The sequence below is a fragment of the Alosa pseudoharengus genome, unplaced genomic scaffold, assembly GCF_046254945.1.
Source record: "Alosa pseudoharengus isolate Yale_2024_CS ecotype anadromous, Long Island Sound unplaced genomic scaffold, YU_APseudo_1.1 YU_APseudo_1.1_scf_28, whole genome shotgun sequence".
Lineage (NCBI taxonomy): Eukaryota > Metazoa > Chordata > Actinopteri > Clupeiformes > Clupeidae > Alosa > Alosa pseudoharengus.
Window position 1 is genome coordinate 822533 of NW_027468709.1, and position 14857 is coordinate 837389.

At 39.9% G+C, this 14857-nt stretch overlaps 2 protein-coding genes across 2 annotated transcripts; both read left to right on the forward strand.

The window, feature by feature from the left end:
• Positions 1-6603: 6603 nt before the first annotated feature.
• On the forward strand, positions 6604-7572 carry LOC143099407 (odorant receptor 131-2-like). The gene has a single exon (XM_076262402.1). The coding sequence runs from the start codon at positions 6604-6606 to the stop codon at positions 7570-7572; it is 969 nt and encodes a 322-aa protein (XP_076118517.1).
• A 5826-nt stretch (positions 7573-13398) lies between these two features.
• Positions 13399-14367, forward strand: LOC143099408 (odorant receptor 131-2-like). Its single transcript, XM_076262404.1, has one exon. The coding sequence runs from the start codon at positions 13399-13401 to the stop codon at positions 14365-14367; it is 969 nt and encodes a 322-aa protein (XP_076118519.1).
• The last annotated feature ends 490 nt before the right edge of the window (positions 14368-14857 follow it).

Here is a 14857-nt window from a genome sequence, read left to right on the forward strand (position 1 = left end):
CCCAGGCAGTCTCATCTAGGATATAACACAGGTTGAAGTTGGTTCTATTTAGGGAGGTGAACATCTGTAGATGACTCAGAAATGACATCGGAAGACAAGGAGTGAATATGGCAAGAGGTAAGCCGAAGTCTGCTGACAAGGGCCCGACGGTAATTGTAAAGCAATTTACAAAAGATTCACTGAACAAAAATGCTGATGTGGTACATGAAAATGTAGCTAAAAATGTGGAGAATGCAATGCAATCAAGCATTTTGGACGATATATTGTCACAAGCTGGCAGAATAGGCAACAGGCCGATGTGCGTTTTATTTGGAGACTGTTTTGCGCGACAGAGACTGAGTTTGCTGCTGATATTCTGGGGATAGGCCTAGCCAATGTACGACTTTTGCCTTTTAATATATTTGCTGCATTAGATCAGTCTTTCTAGAACAGGCAAGGGCTTTCTAGCCTCACGTCAGCAGCGCTGCATCACCCATATAGCCTACATTAAAACAACCAGCCACCACCTCTAGTGTGTGTGCCTCTCTCGCTCAGAGGGGAGGGAGAGGCTGAGGGTCGATCCAGCATGGATTCTAAACTCTGTGGTGGATAGGATCTACAATTAGGTGTTAATAATATTACCACGCTAGGTCGAAGTACTCCCAAGTGCTATTGCGCCACACATCGTAGTTCTCATGTTTATTCGCTTGGAAAATCGTCACGTTTCATGTTGTGTGCCCTAACATTTTTCATCAACTACTTGTGCAACTGTATTTAAGTAGGTAAAACGTGGAGGTGTTTGAATACTGCTATGTGCCTCTCTCTACGGCCACGGCAGAGCCCGCTAGCATAGCAACATGCTAACACATTCGCGCCGCGCGACAGAGCGTTTGAGTGCACCTACCGACGCGGGAGAGGTACGACTCAACTCGTGAAAGTTACGGTAAGAACATATATCACTACTGATTTTGGGTGGCGTGTTCCTTTAAGTCTATGTCAAAAACACAATATATTGAATAATTCAGTGGGCATTACGTAGGCAATTGACTGCTTGGAATGATGCTTTCTTAGACTAGCTTCTGGTCGCCCTGTCAAGGACGCTTGTCAAAAAAGTATAGAGACGCTTTGGCCGCTCTGACGTGACAGCATTTTACATTCGATCATGTTCTATCTTAATACTTTATTCTATTCGATTGGTTGCTGGTCGTTGGTCGCTGAACCGCGTCATAGCTCACTACCATAAAGTTGACTGACTTTCAACTTTCTGCTTGACGCTCAAGACACCCAAAACGCGACGCCGACGGATTTGCCGCTTCTGGCAGCTGAGAGAAGCCGGCTTCCATTGAAAATTAATGACTTCCTGAAGCTTTGGAAGCTCAAGTCGGCGGCGGTATGTACGTACAGTTAGACGTGAGTTATCTAGCCTGTAGTTAGCTGGTCACTTTTCCTTCATTTGAAACGTAAGGATTCAGGCTACTATTTCTTCAGGATTGTATTTTTGTTTTTTAACAATGGCCAGTGGCCTAAACATTATGCTTTCCCATTACCTATACCCTTTACCTTTATATATACTCATCTTTATCCTGCATTATCCCAATCATGCAACCCTAGCATCTGGCACTGCCACCATTGCTAAAACGTAAAACAAAAGCAAATAATTGTTCACTCTGCAACTCTGCAGGTCAGATATGAACAGAGGCGGACAGAGTACACAGCTTCATTACTTGAGTAAAAGTACAACAGTCAGATGTCTACTTAAGTAAAAGTACTGAAGTACTTGTTTTTAAAAGTACTTGAGTATCAAGAGTACAAGAGTACATTTTCTAATTATTGCATTACTACTGCCAGAGTGCTTACATTTATGTACAGAAACGTCCTACATGGAGTTATGAAAAATGTTAATGACCTTGGAGAATGTAAAAGGAATTGAAAGTAAAATCAAGTCATTTCCATATTTGTACCATGTTGCCAGGGATGGGCAGTATTTCTAATACATGTATTTCAAATACAAAATACTATTTTGTAATTGAAACACTTGAAGCGAAAACTATCATTAACTTGTTCAGCAAATTGAAATAGTCTGGCGAGGTGGGGCCACGGGTTGGCAAATTCCCGGCATCCAGTAACCTGCTGCGTCTTCATCCATTGTTTCGTCCATGGTTTCGTCTCTTATCTAAATCTGACCATGGAGTTGACTTTGGCGGAAAGCTGAAGGTGATTGCTGATAGGCTGTCCCAATCAGTGGTGTCTGCACAATCCAATCACGTTTGAGAGGGAAACAACAAATTGAAGGAGATAAATAGCATCAAATGTGTAGCATTTCTTAAGAAATTAATACTTTAAAACAAAATTACTGTCATTATTATCTTTTACTTAAATAATATAGAAGTGTTGACCTTTGCTTCGCTTATGAGTCGCCACTGGCAGACAGCCTAATAAATTGTTTGCAGGAAAATCCTAGCGCAGTGAACTGCCATCAGTCAAATTATTACTCATCCTTACAGTGGGCTCCGCAATTTGGAAAAACAATATATATATATATTTGCAGCTGTGCTGAGTGTCATGTAGCTATCCGTTTTGTACAGATTACTCAGGTATGCACATGTGTATATTACACAGGTATGTCGTATGTCATATGTCGTAAAAGATTACAAGACAGAAACATTGAACATATTTTAATTTGTATTTATAAAAAAAATACTGTGGATTAGATGGAAGTGCTAAAATTATGATCGATAGTCTAATAATGGCATTATTAAGTGAAGAGTACCTGATGACTTGTTCAGGACTTGAAAGAGATTGGGACTTGGACTTGGACTCAACTTGGCTTTGATGTGACTTGGACTTGGACTCGACTTGCCCTTCTCTGCTTTTACTTGGGACTTGACTTGGACTTGACTGCTAAGACTTGGGACTTACTTGGGACTTGCCAAACAGTGACTTGGTCCCACCTCTGGTAGGTTCAAATTGCATTTAAAAATTCTTGGGAAGTTGGAAATATCAGGAGTAATACTATATTTCTTTGCCAGTAGCATTGGCTAATTCCACAGTTTAAAGTGAATTTCAGATTAATTGAATATGGTCATTTCACTTTATTATGTGGGCAACCTTTCATTGCTGAACCCACAAAACAAAATTGCAGTGGCCTTTACGGATATTTCTAACAGGGCTGCCAACTTTTCAAAAAACCTTGCAGTGAGATTTGGTGGGGCCAACCAAAAACTTTTCTGCGTAGGCTACATAGGAAAATTTTGTTTGGCTCCTTCAGCATTATTACCGTACAGCAAATAAAAAAAAAAAACGTACATCAGTGGTTCTCAGGTGTAGCCTAGGGACCAGGGTCCCAGAGTTAAATTAACATTGGTATCAAAGGGATCTACTACTAGGACCTCGTGTTTTGTAAGAATTTAAGAAATGTTTGTATATTTTAACTTCTAAATGCATCAATCGGGAGCACTTTCAAAATAAATTCAGAGGTCAGACTTGCTTATTGTTATGGAAATAGTACTGTAGCCTAAACTATTTTGCACTTCAGAATTATAACCATGCACACACAGGTGGAATAGTTATGGTGATATTGCAATAATCACAACCACAAAACATATATGCTACATTTCACTGTTCAGAAATGGTCAAAAATGTGTGTACATTTCAGCACTCCATGAAATTATGCAGAAGTGGTCACCTGTGTTATTCAGCTAGTTCATTTAAGTAAGATATTGGTCATTGTAATGGCCATCTAGGAACGTATGATGTGAATGTTTGCATATGGCTTATGTCAGGCTTTATATCAAGAAAAAAAATATTTGTGTCTCATTATTTGATTTTCGTCATATTTTTGCATTAATGTCATTAGGAAGCATGCCAATAGAAATATATTCATTTATCTGTGTAAGTGGGGTTGGCTGGAACCTGGCAATATAAGAACCATGGTAGTGGGATAATCTATGGCTGAGCAATTTACAAAAATGTACTGTATGTACTGAAAAATAGTTTACATTAGAATACATTATAATTTCGCCCCAATGAGACTATGTAGAAATGTGTTGCAATTTCAAAACCTGATTACTCAGGAACCCCTTATTGCACAGAAGCATGCTTTATATCCTCGTATTCGTACCGTTTGCTGTTTATTGTGATATTGGGTTTGCCATGTGTTGTGTGAAGGGTTAGTGAGATATTTAACCGAGAGTAATGGGTGTGCACTGTGTGCAAAATGCAAATATGATTAAATTGCATGTTAGTTCAATGTTAATTTTCTCGCGAACCATTTATCACAACAACTTGCCGCTGATATCATCGGAAAGCTTAGATTCTATAAGACGTCACTCGTCAGGACCAATGAGGGAACTGGGAGTGGTCGAAGGAAATTGTGAAGCTTCCGCGCGCTGTTGGAAATAACAATTGATTATAGAACCCCTGTTAACCTAATGATTCTGACCCCGCTAGATATGGAGAAGTTTGAGTCAAAGTAATATTACTATCCATAGCAGGCCGATGTAGGCCTACCCATGATACTGTTACAAGAATGCCTTCTAGCTATTTAATTAGACTCAACTTCCCCAAGAATAGTGTGCAAGGCCTTCCTCGGACGACTAATTCGGGAGGCACCATTTACTGAGTAATGATCCTAGTGTGAAAGTGGGTCAGAGGCTATAGTGCTGGCCTGGACCACTATACTCATCTGGACAGAACATCTTACCGAAGCTACAGAGGGTTCAGGGTGTGCTAAGGTTAGCTGTCTAATTCCAGACTACTAATAAAATCAGTGACTCACCACAGTACAATACGATGGCCCGTTCTCCTGGTAGCATGCCTACTTTCACTGATTTAGCCCCACGGCCCTAGGGACTAATCCTAGCCGTTCTCCCTGGCACATCTTAAACTTTGAGGGATATCTAAAGAAATTCTAGAAAACTATGCGGGTCAAAGCATAACAATTTATTTGTCAGATACAAGCTATTAATCCAATACATTATAGAAGGTACATCTAAATGAATAATGTGAAAGCTACGAAAACAGGTTAAAGGAACATTAAGGAAACCATATGAAGCAATCAGAGAATGAACATACCAGCTCAGAGGATGATGACTACACACCTTAGTGGTGCGGGAGATTCTGACTACAGAATGGCTCCTAGAATGCTCTGTGAACCTCACTTAAATAGTTTACCTAGTTTGTGGTTGGTTACATTGAAATGCATCACATGATTGGAGGTCAGCTGATTTTGGGTCACATGAGAAGTACTTTGATGAGACTTGAGAACATTGTTGTAGTGAGAGTGCATTAATCAAGACATGACAATGTACACATTAATTACATTTCCTGCTTCCTAGTTAGTTTCTCCTGTGAAAAAGGCAAAGGTTAGAGATATAATCAAAAGTTGTTGTAGCAGCAATATGTGACAATGGGCCCACCATGAGGTCATACCATCATGTGGTAATTAATCAACAGTTCACATGATCAGGAGTTTGATCAGTATAGAAACATTAGGACTCCTTACAATTACGTTCACATGATGTGTGATATCTGTATAGGTTTAGTTTATTTGAACCTCATCTGCCAGGTATTTAACCTACTAGGTTGACACTTCAGCGTGAAAAATCGGGGGTGTGGAGTGTGAGTGTGTGAAACTAATCAAATGTGTGTGTCTCGCCAATGCGTGAGAGTTGGCAGCCCTGTATTATAACACACAGGCCTATTTCAAAGAAAGAAATATGGTTGGCGGTGTTGGATTTCTGAAAATGCATTGCTCATACATTTCAGACTCTCTGCTATACAACATTACCACAAGGAAAGGTTTGTACGCCAAGTTGAAACCTGACATAAGAGATGAATGTACTTTTCCAAGTCAACGTTTTTATATAAATCAGAGCTTTAACATGGATTTTTCTGTACACACTCTCTAAGATCAAATCTTTATATTAGAACGTGAGGCCCCAGGACTGTCAAACACCATGATGGGTGTTCTCCCTTTATTTTGTTTTACATTTTTGCTTGACTCTGAGGGAGGGTTGAGAACCTGACCATGTGACCTTGAAGGCTGGAATTGTGTCACCAGCCCTTACATCACAGATGCTTATAAGTTATAACAACGACTGGAACACAGCAACTCAAATCCTGGAGGCTCACTTCATTGAAGGGATGACTTGTGTTCTCTTGTTGTCGTGGATCGGGGACCAGCTCATCAGAGGCATGTCCACCAAATGACATCACTTCTCTGAACTATCGAATTCGCCTCCTCAGCACGAACACAAACCCACAGCAAAACAGACTGATGCTCATTTGCTTGTCAAACGTGTTACTGCTATTGGCTGTTATCTTTAGATGTTTAGAAAAACTGTGTAAAATATGTAGGATGTATGATATATTAATCTCTGAAAATCTCAGTGAATAGTGTTACACATAATTTAGGGTGGGAAAATTTGAATCTATATATTGATCGTAAACATACTGTAGTCTGGCGTTGGTCTGAGTGTGCATTTTCTTGTTTAAGTGTGTTCAATATTTTGATGCGTTTCCCTAATTAATTTCCTTTAATCCACTTCACTTTATTACCAAAATGTTTCTACAGTATATGTTCAACTACTTGGTCATTTCTAAATACTACATGTTTAGCACATGATGGCTATGGCTAACCAGTCCAGTGAAACCTCTGCCCTAGTGCATCAGCAAATGTTTAAGGTGGAACTGAATGAGGGGCCGCTGTCTAAACTTGTTGTGGCCATTCTCATGTCCCTGTTTTTCACCTGCATCAACAGCATCATGTTTCACACACTCATGAGTAAGCCTGTGTTTAGAGAGCTGCCTCGCTATATCCTGTTTGCCCACATGCTCTGTAATGATAGTGTTCAGTTAATAGTCTCCATGTTGCTCTATCTTTTGTCCTTGAAAGTACAGCTGATTCCTAAGGCTACTTGTGCAGGGATCTTATTGGTGGGAGTGACAACATTTTGCAATGCTGCTTTGAATCTGGCTGTGATGTCACTTGAGCGCTATGTTGCTATCTGTTTTCCATTAAGACACAGTGAGATGGTGACCCGAAAAACAGCAGGTGTTTCTATTGTGTTCATCTGGCTCTTCAGTTTAATAAGTATTTCAATAGATCTTATTTATGGCCTGATAGTGAGTCCAGTGTCTTTTAAAGATCCCATGTTCTGTACTCGACAGAGGTTTTTTTTGTCACCATGGCAAAATGATGTGTTTCAGGGTTTCAACATATTTTTTTTTGTGACCGTAACAGCCATTTTAATCTTTACCTACATTAATGTTGTGGTTGCAGCTCGATCTGCCTCAGCTGAAAAAGAGTCTGCCAAGAAGGCTCATAAGACCATACTGCTCCATCTTGTTCAGTTAGTGCTCTGTGTCAACACATTTATTTATGGAACCATAGAGAGGGCCTTGGCTATGACCAGCAGCACTCGTCTGTTCATGGACCTGCGCTACCTGAATTATCTCTTTGTTCTCATTCTGCCTCGGTGCCTGAGCCCCCTGATCTACGGCCTGAGAGACGATGCTGTTCGGCCCTTATTCCTCTACTATGTCAGGTGTGGAACCCAAAAGGTCAAACCCTCTGTAACTGAACACTTATGACAAATATATCATTGTTATTAAATACAGCCATTTCCGTTTGTCTGAATTAAATGTAAGATTCCACTTACAATGTAAGATTACACTTCCATTTTATTCTTCACTTTTATGACCACCTGTTTGTCAGTATTATTTTAATGGTTGGTAAGTTACAATCTTTGACACAGTGATTATCTTCTGTATTTTTCAGGTATTCAGCATCTACGTTTTAATCACACAAGTAAATTATAATGCAAGAAAGGATGTTTTTACCATAAAATAGTTTCCATAGTCATTTTCATGCTACATACACTCTTCACTGGGCTTTCCTGCCCTAGCGTGAGCAAGCCCATATCGCCTGCTATGACATTATGTAACTCTGGCTATCGGGTAGGATCACTAAGCCCCTCCTTATAAAATTAAGTTACCTAGCATGGTATTCTCAGAATGGATTACTATTCTTATTCTGAGGCAAGTGCAGTGATTGAGTGTAAACAATGCATGCAAATGATGACAATAAATGTCTGATTGTGAAAAGTTGCAAATTCCTCAGTTTAAGTTTGTAAACCAAGTAAATCAAGTTTTAAATTTGAGCGGTTAAGCCTGTAGGTCAGCTAATGTTATGCCTGGCTTGGACAGCTAGCATGCTAGTTACTATTCTTACTCTGAGTCGAGTGCAGTGATTGCAATCAATGACCAAGATTTAATGTTAGTGAGGAAATGCATTAGTCATGCATTAATATATCGTGGTTACTATCACCGAGTGGCAAAAAGAGGAATTAAGTGGCAGTGTTAAATTTCAATCTCCTGCAAAGATCAAAATGGGAAAGAGCTGCGATAGACTGTACAAAAAGATTTAACTAAAATTCAGAGCTTTCTTTCTACAGATTGCTGTTAAGGCGAGTTCTGTTTATACTTTGTCACACTGTGCAAAGCATGTTCTGCTGTGGGGTTGGGAATTAGGAACATACTGAATTGGTCTTTTTATTCCAGCAATCAAAAGTGGCAAGTAACACCCACCAAGGGACACGCTCAACCTCCACAGTCGCAACAAATGCACATATGTGGCGCTGTAGCCTATATGGGAAGGCTTGAGCAGGTGATATGCTTCTCCATTCATATTAGAGGAGGCTTAAGGTGGTATGCTCCACCATGTACATTTGAGGAGGTGGTATGCTCCACCATGTACATTTGAGGAGGTGGTATGCTCCACCATGCACATTTGAGGAGGCTTAAGGAGGTGGTATGCCCATCCATGCACATTTGTAGCCTATATGGGTGCCTCTTTAGTGCCTCCCATACAGTAGTTAGGTATGGTGCAGTGTGGAACTTCAACCACCTCAGGGTTTTTGGAATGGACCACCCTGCTGTGTCCTTGTGTGACTGGCACCCCAGTCATGCATGCGATGGTGGTCACTGACCATACCTGCGCTGGTGTTGACTACCCTTCACCATGCCTTAGTTTTGCTGCTATAGCATAGTGCTGTCATGGACTTTTCATGTGTCACACCGTACAACCTCCCCTCTCTCCCCTTCCCGCTCTCTCTCTCAACTCTCCCTCTCTTGCCTATTCTCACTATGATATAACACTATATTGTAACAAACTGCAAGGTTGTCTCAGAATGGTTTTTATTGGTTATGCACCAAAACACACGAACACATAATTCCGGGCCAGACCTGGCCCTTATGTTCCAGCACTAAACATCTATCTTAGGCTGTATCTAAAACACATACCAATCAAACCTAGTTATGAACAATGTAACCAGCTGCAAACATAAACACAACAGACAGGACATACAACGTTGTCAACCCACCTGCTTTAGAACATGAACATTACACACATACACACACTGCACAGCATCATGGGAGCACAGTCATGAACAGCTAGGCTCAGATCATTACAATATAGTACCATTGATATACTTATTGATATTAACCATTTTAATTTATAGTAATACTAACCCACACTATATCTCTCTTTCTTCCCCCCTTACCTCACTTGTGAGGTATAACCATTACTAGTCATCAGCCATCCTTGTGTTTGACCTCATCTCACTCATCCCACTTTAAGTCCCATCCCTACGACTGCCCTATCATTGCCTATTGCTGTCCCCCTGCCCGGATTCCTGGCCCGTGCAGCCTAGTGAACCACTACTTGCCCTATGACAACTCCTAATCCCCCTGGACAATTGAATCTCCTACACTGGACTATTTTAACTTTCTGACAGTAAATTATTCATGTATTATCATACTGGATATGTAACCATCCCACCTCTTGTAACATACTCCTCAGGTGGTTTTAAACACCATGTTCTATTCTCTACATCTAACTAACTCAGTGGTTCTCAACCTTTTTTGAGCAAACGCCCCCCCTGACCTTACTTTGATCCTCCCCCCTGTGGTTGATGGCTCGCTGCCAGCGTCTTGACATTGAGAGGTCAATTTCAATCTGAGAGCACCAGAGCTGATCAAGTTCAGGCGTGTGCAGGCCCGAAATGCACTGTATGACCACTGAGCATAGATAAACAGTAAAATGTAGCTGGGACAGTAGAGGGGTTAGAAACCCATGAATGAAAATAGCCTATTTATTTCAAGTAGCCTATTTCCAAAAATATGTGAAAACCATGAAAGTTTAAAATGTAAAAAAAAAAAACTCTCACCGTTCCCAGCGCCTCCCTAGGTTGTACGAACGCCCCCAGGGGGCGGTACCGCCCCCGTTGAGAAACCATAAACTAACTTTTATTTTACTCAAGTACAAGTAAAAGTACAACAGTCAGATGTCTACTTAAGTAAAAGTACTGAAGTACTTGTTTTTAAAAGTACTTGAGTATCAAGAGTACAAGAGTACATTTTCTAAATATTGCATTACTACTGCCAGAGTGCTTACATTTATGTACAGAAACGTCCTACATGGAGTTATGAAAAATGTTAATGACCTTGGAGAATGTAAAAGGAATTGAAAGTAAAATCAAGTCATTTCCATATTTGTACCATGTTGCCAGGGATGGGCAGTATTTCTAATACATGTATTTCAAATACAAAATACTATTTTGTAATTGAAACACTTGAAGCGAAAACTATCATTAACTTGTTCAGCAAATTGAAATATTCTGGCGAGGTGGGGCCACGGGTTGGCAAATTCCCGGCATCCAGTAACCTGCTGCGTCTTCATCCATTGTTTCGTCCATGGTTTCGTCTCTTATCTAAATCTGACCATGGAGTTGACTTTGGCGGAAAGCTGAAGGTGATTGCTGATAGGCTGTCCCAATCAGTGGTGTCTGCACAATCCAATCACGTTTGAGAGGGAAACAACAAAATGAGGGTTTCCGAGATTTTTCATTTTTCCTTTTTTTTTTAGAAGAAGAAGTAACGGGTACTCACGGTTATGGATAGAAATGTAGTGGAGTAAAGAATACAATATTTTCCTCTCAAATGCACTTGAGTAAAGTCATGAGTACTCCCCAAAAATGATACTCAGATCCCTCAGAATTGTACTCAATGTACTCCGTTACTGTCCGGCTCTGGATATGAAGATGCAAGGCCCTGCTTTCAGAGAATAACCACTGTCCCTTAGTGGTGAAGTGATTTAAAAAAATACTATAGTAGGTTCAAATTGCATGTAAAATTCTTGGAAAGTTGGAAATATCAGGAGTAATACTATATTTCTTAGCCAGGAGCATTGGCTAATTCCACAGTTTAAAGTGAATTTCAGATTAATTGAATATGGACCCAAGTCATTTCACTTTATTATGTGGGCAACCTTTCATTGCTGAACCCATAAAACAAAATTGCAGTGGCCTTTACGGATATTTCTAACAGGGCTGCCTACTTTTCAAAAAACCTTGGAGTGAGATTTGGTGGGGCCAACCAAAACTTTTCTGCGTAGGCTACATAGGAAAATTTTGTTTGGCTCCTTCAGCATTATTACCGTACAGCAAATAAATAAAAAAAACGTACATCAGTGGTTCTCAGGTGTAGCCTAGGGACCAGGGTCCCAGAGTTAAATTAACATTGGTATCAAAGGGATCTACTACTAGGACCTCGTGTTTTGTAAGAATTTAAGAAATGTTTGTATATTTTAACTTCTAAATGCATCAATCGGGAGCACTTTCAAAATAAATTCAGAGGTCAGACTTGCTTATTGTTATGGAAATAGTGCTGTAGCCTAAACTATTTTGCAATTCAGAATTATAACCATGCACACACAGGTGGAATAGTTATGGTGATATTGCAATAAGTTCACAACCACAAAACATATATGCTACATTTCACTGTTCAGAAATGGTCAAACATTTGTGTACATTTCAGCACTCCATGAAATTATGCAGAAGTGGTCACCTGTGTTATTCAGCTAGTTCATTTAAGTAAGATATTGGTCATTGTAATGGCCATCTAGGAACGTATGATGTGAATGTTTGCATATGGCTTATGTCAAGCTTTATATCAAGAAAAAAAATATTTGTGTCTCATTATTTGATTTTCGTCATATTTTTGCATTAATGTCATTAGGAAGCATGCCAATAGAAATATATTCATTTATCTGTGTAAGTGGGGTTGGAACCTGGCAATATAAGAACCATGGTAGTGGGATAATCTATGACTGAGCAATTTACAAAAATGTACTGTATGTGGTAATTAATCAACAGTTCACATGATCAGGAGTTTGATCAGTATAGAAACATTAGGACTCCTTACAATTCCGTTCACATGATGTGTGATATCTGTATAGGTTTAGTTTATTTGAACCTCATCTGCCAGGTATTTGACCTACTAGGTTAACACTTCAGCGTGAAAAATCGCGGGTGTGGCGTGTGAGTGTGTGAAACTAATCAAATGTGTGTGTCTCGCCAATGCATGAGAGTTGGCAGCCCTGTATTATAACACACAGGCCTAATTCAAAGAAAGAAATATGGTTGGCGGTGTTGGATTTCTGAAAATTCATTGCTCATACATTTCAGACTCTCTGCTGTACAACATTACCACAAGGAAAGGTTTGTACGCCAAGTTGAAACCTGACATAAGAGATTAATGTACTTTTCCAAGTCAACGTTTTTATATAAATCAGAGCTTTAACATGGATATTTCTGTACACACTCTCTAAGATCAAATCTTTATATCAGAACTTGAGGCCCCAGGACTGTCAAACACCATGATGGGTGTTCTCCCTTTATTTTGTTTTACATTTTTGCTTGACTCTGAGGGAGGGTTGAGAACCTGACCATGTGACCTTGAAGGCTGGAATTGTGACACCAGCCCTTACATCACAGATGCTTATAAGTTATAACAACGACTGGAACACAGCAACTCAAATCCTCGAGGCTCACTTCATTGAAGGGATGACTTGTGTTCTCTTGTTGTCGTGGATCGGGGACCAGCTCATCAGAGGCATGTCCACCAAATGACATCACTTCTCTGAACTATCGAATTCGCCTCCTCAGCACGAACACAAACCCACAGCAAAACAGACTGATGCTCATTTGCTTGTCAAACGTGTTACTGCTATTGGCTGTTATCTTTAGATGTTTAGAAAAACTGTGTAAAATATGTAGGATGATATATTAATCTCTGAAAATCTCAGTGAATAGTGTTACACATAATTTAGGGTGGGACAATTTGAATCTGTATATTGATCGTAAACATACTGTAGTCTGGCGTTGGTCTGAGTGTGCATTTTCTTGTTTAAGTGTGTTCAATATTTTGATGCGTTTCCCTAATTAATTTCCTTTAATCCACTTTACTTTATGCCAGAGAGCTGAAGCAATAACCTCTCCACTTGTTTATTACCAAAATGTTTCTACACTATATGTTCAACTACTTGGTCATTTCTAAATACTACATGTTTAGCACATGATGGCTATGGCTAACCAGTCCAGTGAAACCTCTGCCCTGGTGCATCAGCAGATGTTTAAGGTGGAACTGAATGAAGGTCCGCTGTCTAAACTTGTTGTGGCCATTCTCATGTCCCTGTTTTTCACCTGCATCAACAGCATCATGTTTCACACACTCATGAGTAAGCCTGTGTTTAGAGAGCTGCCTCGCTATATCCTGTTTGCCCACATGCTCTGTAATGATAGTGTTCAGTTAATAGTCTCCATGTTGCTCTATCTTTTGTCCTTGAATGTACAGCTGATTCCTAAGGCTACTTGTGCAGGGATCGTATTGGTGGGAGTGACAACATTTTTCAATGCTGCTTTGAATCTGGCTGTGATGTCACTTGAGCGCTATGTTGCTATTTGTTTTCCATTAAGACACAGTGAGATGGTGACTCGAAAAACAGCAGGTGTTTCTATTGTGTTCATCTGGCTCTTCAGTTTAATAAGTATTTCAATAGATCTTATTTATGGCCTGATAGTGAGTCCAGTGTCTTTTAAAGATCCCATGTTCTGTACTCGACAGAGGTTTTTTTTGTCACCATGGCAAATTGATGTGTTTCAGGGTTTCAACATATTTTTCTTTGTGACCGTAACAGCCATTTTAATCTTTACCTACATTAATGTTGTGGTTGCAGCTCGATCTGCCTCAGCTGAAAAAGAGTCTGCCAAGAAGGCTCATAAGACCATACTGCTCCATCTTGTTCAGTTAGTGCTCTGTGTCAACACATTTATCTATGGAACCATAGAGAGGGCCTTGGCTATGACCAGCAGCACTCGTCTGTTCATGGACCTGTGCTACCTGAACTTTCTATTTGTTCTTATTCTGCCTCGGTGTCTGAGCCCCCTGATCTACGGCCTGAGAGACGATGCTGTTCGGCCCTTATTCCTCTACTATGTCAGGTGTGGAACCCAAAAGGTCAAACCCTCTGTAACTGAACACTTATGACAAATATACCATTGTTATTAAATACAGCCATTTCCGTTTGTCTGAATTAAATGTAAGATTACACTTACAATGGTAAAAATATTCTTTCTGGCATTATAATTTACTTGTGTGATTAAAAACGTAGATGCTGAATACCTGAAAACACCAAAATACAGAAGATAATCACTGTGTCAAAGATTGTAACTTACCAACCATTAAAATAATACTGACAAACAGGTGGTCATAAAAGTGAAGAATAAAATGGAAGTGTAATCTTCCATAAAATAGTTTCCATAGTCATTTTCATGCTACATACACTCTTCACTGGGCTTTCCTGCCCTAGCGTGAGCAAGCCCACATCGCCTGCTATGACACTATGTAACTCTGGCTATCGGGTAGGATCACTAAGCCTCTCCTTATAAAATTAAGTTACCTAGCATGGTATTCTCGGAATGGATTACTATTCTTATTCTGAGGCAAGTGCAGTGATTGAGTGTAAACAATGCATGCA